General features: G+C 44.1%; 1 protein-coding gene across 2 annotated transcripts in view; it reads right to left on the reverse strand.

Annotated features, from left to right (window-relative positions):
• ITPRID1 (ITPR interacting domain containing 1) overlaps window positions 1-16122 on the reverse strand; it is a 44006-nt gene that overhangs the window by 17169 nt on the left and 10715 nt on the right. For both annotated transcript variants that reach the window (XM_035129550.3, XM_088653440.1), the window contains exons 6-8: window positions 14595-14797; window positions 12681-13246; window positions 10398-10452 (exon numbers count right to left, since the gene is read on the reverse strand). In XM_035129550.3, coding sequence (XP_034985441.3) covers window positions 10398-10452; window positions 12681-13246; window positions 14595-14797 — 824 coding nt within the window. The remainder of the gene's footprint in view (window positions 1-10397; window positions 10453-12680; window positions 13247-14594; window positions 14798-16122) is intronic.

The raw sequence follows: 16122 nt of genomic DNA on the forward strand, positions 1-16122 counted from the left end.
AACTGGCCAAAGGAATGAGTTGTTAATACAATTGCATCACAAGATGGATATCAAACATAATTGCTGTTGTATATCTGCAGCCAAGTATTGACAAATGGTGGCAGTTGTCAAATATCACTCCATCTAATGGCAAACTCAGGTGTGTGAGGGCTGATAGAAATGGAGTCTGAACAGAGCCAACTGAGAAACAAGAGAGAGGTATCAGAATGCTTAAGCAAAGCCCAAAATTTGCAGAGGGGCAGATACATACCATATATTATGAGTTCATGGGGGAATCTCTCCCACAGAAACTCCAGTAGTCAGATGGAAAGAAAAACTGAAAGCTGGGAGAGGAAAGTGACCAAACGGCCTATGTCTGATGTCATGGACTGGCAGGATGCTGATGAGTGTGGGAAGGGGGGGGTGGAGTCTGACTTGAGAGAGGGGGGCAGTATTTTGTGGGGATCTGTGTCATCCAGGAGGTAAGAGTCAGAGGCAGGGGAAGCGTCAAAGCAGGAGGTTGGAGCACACCAGGAAGAGGAGCAAGAGGCAGGTCAGGCAAGTGAAAGGTTGGGTGCTTCCCCATCCTTGCCTGCACCACTGTCTCCTGGTAACAGGAGAGGGCTGAAGAGGGAAGAGCAGAGGCAGCCTCCATGCAAGTGAAGTCTCTGGCTGCATGTGTGCAGCCGGGCAGTACATAAACTAGTGGAAGGATGCGTCCCCACTGTTGCTGCAACTGCTGCCTAGAGTACAGATCAGAGAATAGCTGACAGGATGCAGGACTTGTGTTTGTAAAATAACATTATTATTATTACAGGTAGGTAGCCGTGTTGGTCTGGATCGAAGTAAAATAAAAAAATTCCTTCAGTAGCACCTTAAAGACCAACTAAGTTTTTATTTTGGTATGAGCTTTCGTGTGCATGCACACTTCTTCACTTCTTGTTCTGAAGAAGTGTGCATGCACACGAAAGCTCATACCAAAATAAAAACTTAGTTGGTCTTTAAGGTGCTACTGAAGGAATTTTTTTATTTTATTATTATTATTATTATTATTATTATTATTATTATTATTATTATTATATAAAATAATATTATTATATTAATAATGCTGTGTCTTAACATCTAAGGCTGGGACCTTAAAGGGTGGGTAATAAATGGCAACAACAGCAGCAAAAATAATATGGTAACTATGACCCACCCCCTGCAATTCTGTCTCTCTCTCCCCACCCTCTTGTGCAGATGTGATAGGATGCTATGGTGCTGGTGCAGGGCTAGGATAAGTATAGTTCAGGGTGGGGGAATTGAGGGTCTTTCAAAAAGCACCTGCAGTGATGTTGGCCACTTTGGATTCTGTATTCCAGAGGCAAAAGCATAATATTAAAGCCCATTTTAGAAGGATTTAAAGCATCTTAACATATTTTTGCCACTGGTTCCAATATGATGGGGAGGTTATCCACAGAACCCCAAGTTCCCAAACCACCTTAAAAGATGGCCTTGGACCATTTCCTGTACGTAATTCATCTTTGTCAGGTTCTCACAGTGTCCTGCCTTCCCAGTTGTTCATATTATCTTCATCTCACTAACTGGCTCCAGTCCAGTTCCTAATCCTTGCCAAACAGTGGGAAAGCCGGCTGACATCTGTGTCGAGTCCTAATGAAATGAGACACAAAGCTGTGAGTGTTTGAAAGTACAGAGATGCCATTGCAGCTGTGGCAAACCTTCACCCCAACCCCGCGGCTTCCAAGAGATGTAAGTGGGATAAAAGTGGTTCTGGGAGAACTGGTGTTGTTGGGGATTCCACAACTGAAAAGTCTTTAAGGAAGGAAGAGACTATTCACTGTCAACTGTAGATAAGATGGGGGGGAGCAACATTATGTTACAGCCCAGGTGGCTAACCCCAGGTTTTTTTTGGGGGGGGGAGTCTAATTTTTCCCCACCAGCAAATTTCTCTCACCCTTCCCATTTTGGCAGCAGCAGCAGCAGCAGCAGCAGCAGATAAACTAGATAGATAGATAGATAGATAGATAGATAGATAGATAGATAGATAGATAGATAGATAGATAGATGATAGATAGATAGTAAAGTAGACACGGTACTGGGTTAGGCAATGCAAATTGCCACTCCCCGTCATCAGGCTAATCATTCAATGAGTGAAGAGACAGAGGAGATAGCTGAGGAGGTATCCGAGTCCATGCATCTGCTTCTATACGTCCAATGTGCATGTGAGAATGAACATGAGAAAGTTTGGTGTGGCCACAGTAGTCCACGGGTGCTACAGCATTGCACAATTCAAGACTCTCAAGCGAGGGATGGTTGGCTTTTGTCATGGAGGTGCAATGCAATCTGGTGTAATTTCATTGTGTTCCAGAGAAACATAAGAGCCGGCTCATGTGTCGCTTTCACTTTTTAAAGGTAAAGGGACCCCTGACCATTAGGTCCAGTCGTGTCCGACTCTGGGGTTGTGGCGCTCATTTCGCTTTATTGGCCGAGGGAGCCGGCATACAGCTTCTGGGTCATGTGGCCAGCATGACAAAGCTGCTTCTGGCGAACCAGAGCAGCGCATGGAAACACCGCTTACCTTCCTGCTTGGAGTGGTACCTATTTATCTACTTGCACTTTGACGTGCTTTCGAACTGCTAGGTTGGAAGGAGCAGGGACCGAGCAACGGGAGCTCACCCTGTGGCAGGGATTCGAATCTCCGACCTTCTGATCGGCAAGCCCTAGGCTCAGTGGTTTAACCCACAGCGCCACTCGCGTCCCTACCACCCGCGTTCACTTTTTACACACAATAAACTGCTGTGCCAGAGCCACAGCTCAGGGACAGGGTATATGCCTTGTCCCAGCTTCTATCCATGGGATTTCCAAGCAGGGCAGGTAAAGACTCTTGCCTGAAACCCCGAAGAATTCCTACCAGTCAGTGCACAGAGGATTCAGCTAACTAGACCAATGGTTGGATTTGGTATGATCCTGGCCTGACTGTGCAGGCTCCCTATTAGTTTCCGGGCCCAATTCAAAATGCTGTTTTAGACCTATAAGGCCTTAAATGGCTTAGAACCACAATACCGCAAGGACCACCTTTCAGCAGAGGCCCTTCTTCATGTGCCTCCTCCACATGAGGTCCAGAGGGTGACAACACGAGAACGGGCCTTTTCTGTAGTGGCTCCCCATTTGTGGGATGCTCTCACCAGGAAGGTTCATCCGGCGCCTTCACTATACACCTTTAGACACCAGGCAAAAACGTTCCTCTTCAACCAGGCCTTCGGCTGGTTGACATCCAATGCCCTTTTAAATGCGCTCTTGGGAAGGGATGGTGGGCAGTGATTGGTTTGTTCAGTTCTTGTTCTTGTTTTTATCAGGCATTTTGTGCTTCTATATTGGAATTTTGTGTAGTGAACTGCCCTGAGATCCGCAGGTCTGTGAAGGTCAGTATATAAATTTAATTAATGATGATGATGGGTGGCTAAGCTGTGACTGCCACACACCACCCCTACTGCTCCTGCTGGGATGGGGCTGATGGGAAATGCAGCCCAGGCACATTTAGTGGGCCGCAGATTCCCCACTCCTGATGCATAGAATAAGGCTGTCATTGGCTATCAACCAGGATGGCCATATGCTCCCTTCAGGATTCAGGGGCCGCATACCACTGAAGACCAGAGACTGAAGACCAGAGACCTACTGCCTTCTAGTCTGGCCATGTGGCCACTATGGAAACTGGATGTTGGATCAGACAGACTGCTTGTCCTTACCTTCCAAGTCCTGGACTGCAGAATCCGGGACCGGCAGCCGTGTGACACCGGAAGTTGCGTCGACGTAACTTCCGGTGTCGCTTTGCCCTTCTATGGGAACCAAAAATGGCTGCCGCCGGCTTCGAAACTCACTTGTATGCATGTCAGGAAGTGCGTCGACGCAACCTCCGGTGTCGCTCCGCCCATCTATAGGCACCAAAAATGGCCACCGCCGAGACCGGAAGTCACGTCTATGCACTTCCGGACATGCGTAGATGCGACTTTTGAAGCCGGTGGCGACCATTTTTGGTGCCCATAGAAAGGCAAATCGGAAAGGAAAAAAATGGCCGCTGGCAGGAGAAAATAACGGAGAAAAACGGGAGACTAAGTGATACGGGGGACCACCAGGAAAAGGTAAGTAAAAACGAGGGTTTCCCGGGGAAAACGGGGTACTTGGCAGCTATGCTTGTCTGATCTAGTGGGCCTCTTCTTATGTTCTTAGGCAAGGAAGGCGATTTTTATTTGACACGGTGGTTCCTTTTATCTTGACTTCATCTAAGCCAGACCTCGACTGAGCTCTGCAAAGAGGCCAATATGTCAATCTCCTGCCGCAGAGAAAAAGCGACGTCTGAGATTAGCTCGACACTTTCCCCAAAGCATTTCAACTCTTTAGGATTTTGTGAGCGTCCACGGCCACATCTTTCCCCTCACATTCCCAACATGAACGTAGCAAGAGGCAACTGGGATCGTAGCGAGACGGCCAGGGATCATTTGCAGGCGAGGAGAGGGGAGGGCAGAGTTGGGAGCTCAGTATCAATGAGTGGCAATGTGACATGCTCATTTTTACTAGCAAGCAAAGCAGCATGGTAATGTGGCAGAGGGACCCTGGGACCCATGGCAGGCTGCCGGTGACATTAGGAAAGTCACACATGAATTCATTTGGACAGGATGCAGACCTTTTCCACATCAGACTTAAGGCTGGCAAATTCCCAGTGCATTGTAACATCTAAATCTTTGTTACGATGCTCAGCGATGCAGTTAACCTCTCTGCCTAGATTAGTCGGTAGACTTTTTCAGACCACAGAGAGACGGCATACACGTTTGTTTCCTTCTAATGCCATCACCTGATGATCATTTTGAAGACTGTAACATGAAGAGCATTTGGTGAACAGAGTGAAAAGGTCCTGAAGGCTGTAATGTAAATAACCACTCCCCACATCAAAAGGGGGCGCCTTTTGTGTGGTTGCACGCAGCCCCCCCCCGATCCAATGCAGCTCCCGGCAGTACAGTCTGGATTCACCACCACCCCGGCTGGACACCTGGAGGTAGCCGCCTACCTCTGCCAGTCACCCAAGCCCAGCTGGGGGGGGGCGTTGCCAGGAGAGAGTTGGCCAGGTAAGGGAGGGATCGCCCAGCCCACACAATAGTGGGCGGAACTTATCATTTCAGCCTTCCCAGAGATGTGGCAAATACAAATCTGGAGCCCTGGCTCTAGGTGGGAGGCAGGCTTATGGGGAAATCACTGGAAATCAGCATCCCTCTACTATTTCCAGATGTTTGAGGATTGACCTGGGATACTCAACCTCTCAGATGTTTAGCACCAGCCTATTGCAATCACATCTGCCAATGCAGTTATATCCCATAATTCTATGAGATTATGTTACAGCTCAAAAATATTAGGCAAGGGTGTAAGTGGACAAGACTTGGAAAGAGAGAAGGACAGGGAACTATGAAATATTGTGGTGCTCTCTCTTATACCAGATTTTTAAAAAGAAAAATCAATAGCCAATCCTATCAAATGATAAGGACCATGCATTAAACATCATTCTATTTATTTCTGCCCATTATTTGTCAACATGCAGATATTTGCAGATAAACTATACGAACCATAGGATTTCATAGGAAATTTAAGAGATGTGATTTGAAGAAATGTGACGGGGGGGAGGGGAAGAGAGATTTTAAATAATAAGTGCACACATAATACCTTTTGCTCCCATCATTAGCATTTGGCAAGCAACTACCATCTGTGAAAACCAACAGAACTTGCCCGTCGCCATCAGAAACGGGAAAATCATTGTGGCACTCTTTCTCGCCATCAAGCAATCGTTCCCATATGTACTTTACAGGAGGATAATAAACAGGATTCACACTATTGGAACACAGTCAATTAAGAAAAATGCTGATTGCCTTCTGCAGATATTCCCATGGTGCCAAACTGTACGTGAAAGAGATTGCAAGGAGGAGGAGGAGGAGGAAGGGAAGGTGTGATAATTAAAAGAATTGCCACTCAATAAGTCAGGGGAGCTAATATGTCAGCTCAGCGGGCTGGGGAGGTAAATATACCCAGCTGCTGGAAAGACTCGAGTGCAGTTTGGTCCCTGGCACCACTTGTTGGGACAAGATGAATCACAAAAGGCTGCGGAAGTGAGTATCCAGGCTACCATGTGCCAGATGGAGGTGGTTACTTTCTCTGATTGATTGCCTCTTGGGCTGCAAAGGGGGCTTTTCAGCCAATGGATGCTGTTGCATTAGCAGAGCCGGTTTGGGGATCAGCCATTCCTTCTTTGGTCAGTGCCCCCTTGGAAAAAGCTGTCTGGGGTGGGGGTGGGGGAAGAGGCGGGGGGGGCAAGCCCAAAGGAAGGGATGGACACCAACAGGCACAAATGCCATACCTGTTACAATTAAGTATAGCGGCTGCTGCTGAATTTTCAGCCACATGCTATCTTAGTCACCTTCACATCCTCCCCCAAAACCAGCTGAAAGGGGGGAAGCACTGGTGTGCAATAACAACTCTGTTCCCAGGTGCTGAACCGTGAATCAGCACACCAGGTAAGTTCGGGTGAAAATAAAAGACAAGGCTACTACGACCAGGCTGCCCTGATCTTGCCTATGCTCTGTGCCTTTCCATTCCTTTGCACTGCCCTGCAGCCAGGATCCTCAAATGGATGTATAAATTGCTGATGAAATACGTACATCCTCCTGCTGGGAGCTAAGTGCCCATCAGACATTTGCTGGGCCTTCCTAATACAGGACAGTGAGCAAAGCTTCATTACAGAACAATGGCGTTTGCTGCCAGAGCTTACAGATTTGAATAAACAACAAATAAGCAACATCTGCTCCAGCATATGTGTATGGTGGGAAAAAAGTCACAAAATAAAAGAATTTGTAAATGCCAAAAGCAACACTAAACTGCCAGTGCTACTGTAGAGTGAATTTTTAATTGCACATGCATACAAGGCAGGCTGTGGGTATTAGTCTCACATATGTCTGGTTGCTGCCAACCTGGGAGTATAGATGAATTTAATTAAATAAGGATTATCCCTTCTCCCCAGTACAATTACTTATTTATAACAATGATAAAATTGCCTAATAAAAATTGTAATATTTTGTGTAGAACACACACACACACACACACACACACACGTTGCTCGAAAACACTCCGGTATTCCTTGGAAGTTATCTAGAGATGCTTGGGGTTTGAGTGTCTTTTAGAATTAAGTCTCCGCATTCGGCTCAAGGGGAAGGAAAGACGAAAGGAGCATCAAGATGCTTGGCACAGGGAACAGCTAAGAGAAACAGCACACAACAGCCAAGGAATGGTCTTTCACTGCATGAGGTGTGTGTGTGTGTGTGTGTTGTGCAAAATTGTGAGCAATTGGATGAGGACAGAGGCCTGGTCCAAGAGCTAAGGGACCTAGGTGCATTGGAAAGTATTTTCATCATGTCTATGTAACCAAAATACTCGGTCTGTATCTTTCTCTTTCATGCTCAGTTAGATCTACCATACAGTGTAGTCTATGCTCCTAACCAACTCTTACAAATATGGCCAGATTTAAAGTACATGAATTAGAGCGGGGAGTACTTGCCCGTTTGGAATAATTAACTCATCCCATACCTGAAGTCTCGGGACAAGAAAAATCTCATTTCAAAGCTCTGTTTTGAAATGAGACATTTTTAAAATAATGACATTTTTAAAAAAGGTAAGGAACAAAATAGAGTATAAATTACATTTAAATACTATGTTTTCCTTAGAGGTATACCCAGTGCTTTTCCCCCTAAAAAAAATGTTTAGGAGTACTCTCATTTTCCTACTCATATTGAAATACTGCCCCTCAATGAGGTCAAACTAAGATTCACAAAATGTTTAGGGGTATGCATCCCCCCGTGTCCCCCCCCCCAGAAAAAAAGCACTGGGTATACCCTGTCATCCCATTCATAGTTTATTATTTATATTTATTGAAATAAATATAGATGGCATTTTCATAAAAATATAGCAAGATGGTATATAGGATACAACATTGCAATCAAATAAATAAAAACGTCATTAATTTAAAAAATGCTGAAGCCTTAAAATAAATAAATAAATAAATAATAATAATAATAATAATAATAATAATAAATAATGTAAAACAGCAATAAATACCGGTTAGTACAAAAAAAAAGATACTGCAAAGCCACACCTGAATAAGTTTTTAGGAGATGTCTAAAAGAAGACAGAGATATTCCTGCTGAACCTCAGCATGCAGGAATTCCCACAGGGCTGGGTCTGCCATGCTACACAACCCAGGGAGTTTCAAACAGCAAGGAATTCTGGCAGTACCACCAGATGGCAAGAGTTTGGTCCTGCAGTTATCCATTCAGTTAGGGTCACATGACGTTTAAGTTTGAGCAACTGGTCATTCCAACACAGGCTCACCTTCTCTCATCCTGCTTGACTTATCTGCTTGACCGACTGCTTCTGAGCTCAGTTACTAGCTATGTTCAAACCACCTGCCTAATATGGGAAATGCTACCTTTTGAATTTCTGCCATCCAGCAGATATGTTTCACCCAATGTTCATCTTATCTTGTCTTTTAAATAAGCCAACCCATGAAGTTGCATGCTGGGGCTCTCTAGAATTAGTAATAATGAACAAACACACCACGCTGCGGCCATGCAAATATTATACATGTTGAAGTATGTCTCCCAAACTGTGGGTTCTAGTCAATGTTCATCGTGAGTCGTAACATCTCCTTTGGTTATGGCATATTCATTCGCACAACACAAACGGAACTGATGGAGCCACCACCACTTGCACGGACCATGTTCTTACCCTTACTTTCAGCCCAAACTGCCTGTCCATATAGGAAGACCAAGCAATGTCACCTGCACCTCCTTCCCTGGATCACAGCATTTCTCTATCTGATCATTGCTGTTAGGGACAGTGTGTCCCGTTTCACCACCTGAGATGAAACAGCCACCTGCCACTATACCGCCATGCTGCTGGGCTGCCGAAGTCTCCCTTCCTTCCCCCTACCTGCAACAATGGTGCCCAGATCTCACAAGATTTCTGCAAGATCTCATGAGATCTGGCTAAAAACCAGTGCCATTTCTCAGTAACCAGCAGAAGTAGCAAACTGGGCAGGGTTCCTGTACAGGTAACCACCTATTCGAATTCTGCCCCCCCCCAAGGTGGCAGTTTCACCCCACCTCATGGGCAGGCAGGCAGGCAGGCAGGCAGGCAGGCAGGCAGGCCCCAATTGCTGTAACTAACACATATGAAATCCATACATTATTACCTGGTGGTATTTTATGATGCCAACTGAAGGCTGGTCTAGGCATTTGCATTTGACACCTCCACAAGGTACCTAAATGCAGGTCCCAATTCTACCACAATTCACACATAGATTTTCATGAGACTTTGGATGCAGTTGGAACCTTGCACAGCACACAACTAAGAGCAGATCTAAATGGTTGACCAATATGATGACGACATTGTGTATATAGAACAATGATTTACGTCCATTTATCCTTTGTGACATCAGGAATCACAAGACAGAGAAACCAGTAGGAGAACACTTCAATCTCCAGGACATTCTATACAAGATCTCAAAGTAGCTGTCTTATTACAGAAAAAATTCAGAAACAGACTGGAAAGAGAAGTTGCTGAATTGCAACTCATTACCAAGCTTAAAACCATGGAGAGACCTGGTCTGAATAAGGACATTGGATTCTTATCTCATTATACATGATAAAGCTTTCTTCAGCCATCTCACCCCTTGCTTTTTCCTGCAAGACCAATTGCAGTCGTTAACAGTCATTAACAGTCGTCAACAGGTTTACCACTCCTATCAACCAATCACCTATTCCCACCACCCTTCTAAGTAATACCCCTCCCCACCCTCTCACTATATATAAGGGTCTGGTGACTTCTTTTTCAGTGTATCTGAAGAAGTGTGCATGCAAACGAAAGCTCATACCTATGACAAACTTAGTTGGTCTCTAAGGTGCTACTGGAAGGAATTTTTTTTATTTTTTGTTTTGACCACATATCTCTGGTGTAACTCAACCATGAAATCTCCTCAGGCTCTACTTCCTACCTTCCAGCAAATAAGAATTACTCAGAAAACACATCTTAGAAAAGCCAACAATCAAAGTCTACTGAAAACAAGATACTTCCTGCAATCTCTTTTGTTTACTTCCACCCCACTCTCCTACCCATTGACAACTTGACTCTTACAAGAATCCCATCCATCCATATGAAACTCTCCTTCAAAACAGGGAGGGTTTATATATTGAATAAAGACACCAGGTTGTGAGGGAATGTTTTTGGTTGACCATTCAGTCCATATCTCTGGCAATTCTATTTCCAAGGCTCTCACATACGGCAAATTTGCAAAATTTTATAAAGCAATTATGGTTGCTAATACCCACCTGAAGTGCTTCCAAGAGGATTTCCCCAGGAAGATTCATCCTCAAAGCTCTGGATCTGCAACAGGAGAGGGGAAAAAACACTCCTTAAAGCAGCTCATTTTTGTTTATTATTAAAAGTATATTTCTTCACTTTGACATTAGGATTTCAAACTAAAACAACACTGAACAAAGCAACGCAGAATGGTCTACTGTTGTTGATGTGTCTTTGAAAATAGAACTTGGGTTTGGGGCTGTAAGTTAAGAGTTTATAACACAGATCTGTTCCACGTGATACTATTACCAGGTCAAAGCACAATTTTGCCTAGTGGAAATCTCTCTCAAATAGAAAAATCAAGTGTTGAATGCCAATGGTAGACTGGTGCCCATTGAGACTGGCAAGGTGGGAGACCTGCGGCCAATGGATGCCAGAGCCAAGGATATGTGGAGCCAACTAATTCTAGATTTGTCCCCATCCTCTTCTCTGTTGAGTTCTACATTTACAACACTGGAACTAAGAAGGAGGAAGCTGACAGCCAGGGCCACTCTCTGGACTAGTTGTAAGTAAGAATGCACGTGGCAATTGGCTGAGGGTAGTTTGAGTTGGGGGAGGCAGGGCCTTATTCACCCAAATGGATTGGCCTCCATGGGTAAGTGCTGGCAGAATACAAAACACTGAGAAACAAGAGGGAGGGATGAGCACAAGTGCATTAAAAAAAACCCTAAGGGCAACCCCCTCCTTCCCCAAAACAGCCCAATGAGGGCTGAGAAAAATTAATCATGGTTCATATTGTGAATATGAATGGTCAGGTCTTTATGACTTTCATTCTGCCCCTAAGAACCATTTGGGCATTAAGCAGAGTGGAGACTATGAACAATGCACTGCAGAGAAGGCAATTGCTACAGTTGAAGGGGACATCTCCGTATCAAATTATGTCCTGGTCATCTCTGTCACTTTCATGTCCCACAAGCAAGTGACACAACTTAGTTTGATGCAGAGATGTCCTTTCTCAGCCTGCTGCATCCAAGTCTTTATGCACACTTGTATTCCATATCTTGCAGCTCTGCAGGAGCTGGCTACAGAGAGGAGGAGGGAAATCAGCATGGCCCCAGTCACTGGCCAGAGAACCAAGGGCTTGTATAGCAACTGGCAGCTCTTCTCTTGGTTCAGCCTCAAAGCTCTGTGTAAAAGAAGAATCTTAAATATATTCCTGCAAGCACCTTATCCCAATACTTCGCACATTAAAGTGAGCGAAGTATTGGGATGGTATATTGAGGGTTCTTTGGGGGTGTGTGTGTCTTCCTCTCAAACTGCTTGAAAATATTGCCCTCTTCACATTTTATATCATAAACCCATCTCTCATATACACCTGAACCCATAACGACACAAAATTAGCATGCATAGCTAATGATAGGAAATAATCGTTCAATGATCATGTCCTACTATACCACTCATAGGCTAGCATCTAAAAACAAGGATGTTGCTAGAATCACATCAATCCCCAAATGGCATGCTATTTCTAAACTTCTTGGTGAACAAGCTGGCAAGACTTGTAACCGACCTCCAATCTTCCAATCACCACTCTCCACTACAGAAGGGAGAGATATGGTTTCCTCTCTTCCTAACTTGCCCTTCCCAAAACAACGTGGTGAACCAAAACTCACCTATTATTTGAAATGTACACACTTCAACAAACAAACAAAATTGTACAAAAATTGGTATATTGGGTGTGTGTGTGATGAATGTGCCTAAGTGTGCATATATTGGTGAAAACAGCATAAGCATTCATCATATTAGGAGAAATTACTTACAAAAAGGAGGATTGTTTCAGGACTTCCTGACAAAATCACAAACTGATACAGAAAGGTGATGAACTGAAGACTGGCAAAATGAAATTGACACTGGATGGGATGAGTCTAGAGCAGGCATCCCCAAACTGCGGCCCTCCAGCTGTTTTGGCCTACAACTCCCATGATCCCTAGCTAACAGGACCAGTGGTCGGGGAAGATGGGAATTGTAGTCCAAAACATCTGGAGGGCCGAAGTTTGGGGATGCCAGGTCTAGAGTTATGTTTCATGGCCTATAGATTTCTAATTAATTAGATGAGCTTTATTCTTTTGTAGATTTCGTAACAATGATCTCTTTTATGATTTACTTAACAAATTTTTTACCGCTATAAGCCACTTTGGGCAAGCATTGCCTGGAAAGTGGCGTAAAACTATTTTAAAATAAGGAGTACACTGAAACCAACTTTCCTCTGTGCCTCCATCACCCATCTATGCACAACACACAGCAATCTGTCTTACCTCCTCCATTTCAAAGGAATCTAAAAGCTTGCAGTTTAAGCTAGACACTCTCCTGAGCGTATGGGTCAAGAGCATGTTGGGTTCTTTGCGTGGTCTGTCTTTGATGAGCATCTCAGAGGTGGAAGGAAGCTGAGGCAGTTTCACTGGAAGGTGGTGCGACATCCAAGGTTTACTTGCCATGGATTGTGGAGTCTTTGCCTCCTTCTCACTTGGAAACGGTTCTTCTTTCAGAGGGACCAAGGCAGGATTTTCAGACAAGCCAGTCCTCATTGCCATGTGCAGGTCCACATCAACAGAAGAATTGTCTTCTTTGGCCTGGCATGTGCCAACATTTCTGTACACTTGAGGGCCATGCATTGTTGTCTGCCTGGACACTTTTCTCAGGAGCTGACCTATTCTCCTCCTCTTTGCCTGCGTGACCACAAGTTTCCTCTTAGGAGAGCCCGCTGCACAATTCTCCTCTCCGGTTCTCTCTTCCGACTTATGATGCATGGTGTTGATGTCATTCAGCAAAGAAGAAAAGGCGCTAGTCACATGATCCAGGACTTCCAATTGCCGAAAACGTCCTTACGTTTGAGATAGATGAAAACAAAACTTATGCATTTATTTGTTTAGTTGCAGACCAAACCTATAAAGCTTCCACAAGCATACAACAAGCTGAAGACAGACAACTCTAAATCTCTAAACTCAGATCGTATTGTTAACACTGCAATGTGGTTGCTGCCACAGAGCTTTGTGGCCATCTCACATGTTGTACATCGTTATATGACTATTATATGTAGGATAAACATTTGTACAGTGGACTGGCAGCTCTATTTTATGAATCAGAACTGAAATTCCTTCGAAATTTGTCCTTCTTTGAATTTTGTGGTGCAGTTCTCAACCCCAAAAATGTGTACGAAAACTATGTGTGTTTGGGGAAAATGTGTCCCAAAATGCATATGAAATAAATTAATTAATGATGATGTATTAAATATTAATGAATACATTCGATTGGGATAAATGGCTTATGAAATTGCACGTATTAGGAAAACTGTGAATAAAATGCATATTATGTTTTGTGTGCAGACTTCTTAAAAATGTAGACTGATGCAGAAATGGAGTGAACTAAACTTAAAAATGGAAAAAAGGAACAACTGTAAGAAACTGTGAGAATCCAGAATTGGCAGATTTATTCATTCCTAATCATGTGTAACCTTAGAACACATGCACCAGCAACCCTGACAGAGGGAAACATGCTGTTATTAAAAGGACTCCCATGGTCCAGCCATTTATGGATTGCAACGAGGGAAATGGCCCCAGGAGAGAACCTTTGCCATGATAAAGATATCTCGGAGGGAACTATTAATTGAGTCTAATCTGGATATTTGTAGAGGTGAATCAGAGAACTGGACTTTTCATTAACCATGCTTCACCCAGCAATAAAAGCCCGAAGCACACACTTCAGGTTTACTTTAACACTTATCACATTTACATTAAACCTGCACGTTGCAGCTCTGAGCACAATTCCAAGTGTTGGTGCTGACCTTTAAAGCCCTAAACAGCCTTGGCCCGGTATACCTGAAGGAGCGTCTCCACCCCCATCGTTCAACCCAGGCACTGAGATCCAGCGCCGAGGGCCTTCTGGCGGTTCCCTCATTGCAAGAAGTGAGGTTACAGGGAACGAGACAGAGGGCCTTCTCGGTAGTGGCGCCCGCCCTGTGGAAATAAGCAGCTATCCTATTTTTAAAAGACATCTGAAGGCAGCCCTGTTTAGGGAAGTTTTTAATATTTAATGCTATATTGTTTTTAACACCCGATTGGGAGCCACCCAGAATGGCTGGGGAAACTCAGCCAGATGGACAGGGTATAAATAATTTATTATTATTATTATTATTATTATTATTATTATTATTATTATTATTATTTACTTACCACATAAATTGGGGCTTTCTACATCCATTCGTTTTCTTTGAGCTTCAATGAAGACCCGGATGTTGATTCCTTTAGCTATGGAAGCACAACTGATGAACCGGGAAGGGATTTTAGTGCAGATGTCCGGCTCATCTGTACCAAACCCCAAATCCAGCAGAATCTCAACTGGATCCTTTTCCGAGAAATCTAACCATTCAGTGACACTATAGAGAAAACAAGCACATAAATTATGCTGCTTGCTTGATATGTTATTTCATTTCACTAAGCTAAAATATATCCAGAATGAATCATACTCACTGAAATCAATGTACGTAACTCGGCTGATTTCAATGGACCTACTCTGAGCACAATTTAACTGGATTATCACTCTTCCTCTTCCTGTCTCATGTCTGTATTGTGGAGCTAAATGAGCAGGGACGAATGTGGTACCCTTCAGATGTTGCTGTACTACATCTCCCAGCATCCCTGACTACTCGACATGCTGGTTTGGCCTGATGGGAGTTGGAGCCCAACAAAATCTGGATGTAATGACATTGGCTATCTCTGAGCTAAAGGTAAAGGTAAAGGGACCCCTGACCATTAGGTCCAGTCGTGACCGACTCTGGGGTTGCGCACTCATCTCGCATTATTGGCCAAGGGAGCCAGCGTGTAGCTTCCAGGTCATGTGGCCAGCATGACAAAGCCGCTTCTGGCAAACCAGAGCAGCACATGGAAACGCCGTTTACCTTCCCACTGTAGCGGTTCCTATTTATCTACTTGCATTTTGACGTGCTTTCGAACTGCTAGGTTGGCAGGAGCTGGGACCAAGCAACAGGAGCTCACCCCGTCACAGGGATTCGAACCGCTGAACTTCTGATCAGCAAGCCCTAGGCTCAGTGGTTTAACCACAGCGACACCTGGGTCCCCATATCTCTGAGCTAGACAAGTACAAAATGGTCTATGAGAAGCTACCACCCAACAAATATAAATTGACATTGTAAACTTTAAATTTGTTCTCAGATAAATAAACTATGCTTTACAAGAGCAATTTATGTTTCTTTGTTTGTTTGTTTGTTTGGGTTTATAGCTCATCTCATCCCAATAACTTAAGCCACATAACAATGCACATGTCCATTTCAATAATCATTACTCATGTCAAGAGTTTCTGGTGATAATTTTGCTTGTCACCCATCCAACGCTCACTTAAGTACAACTCTCTTTCAGGTCATGAAGATTTCTAGGAAAGTTTTAGTTTCATTATGTATTAAGTTTTCATCCCTGAAATAAATCAAACTGGAAACACAGTTAATCAATGGGTGTAATGTAGACAATGGTCAGTGCGCTGCACAGCTCCTTCAGTTTAATACTGGTCACACTCAAGGACACTGGAATTGCAACTCCAGGAAGGCTTTGCCTCATGGCCAGTGCATGAGCCAAACCCTTCACAGAATTTGGCTTCTAACCTAGGGTTGCCAGACTCAACAGTGGACAGGACTTCTGTGCCTTTAATTGCCCTGCTCTCTTTTGAGTCTGGAAACCTTAAAGAGAA

Source organism: Zootoca vivipara, chromosome 11 (genome assembly GCF_965207765.1).
Source record: "Zootoca vivipara chromosome 11, rZooViv2.hap1.1, whole genome shotgun sequence".
In the NCBI taxonomy this organism is placed as follows: domain Eukaryota; kingdom Metazoa; phylum Chordata; class Lepidosauria; order Squamata; family Lacertidae; genus Zootoca; species Zootoca vivipara.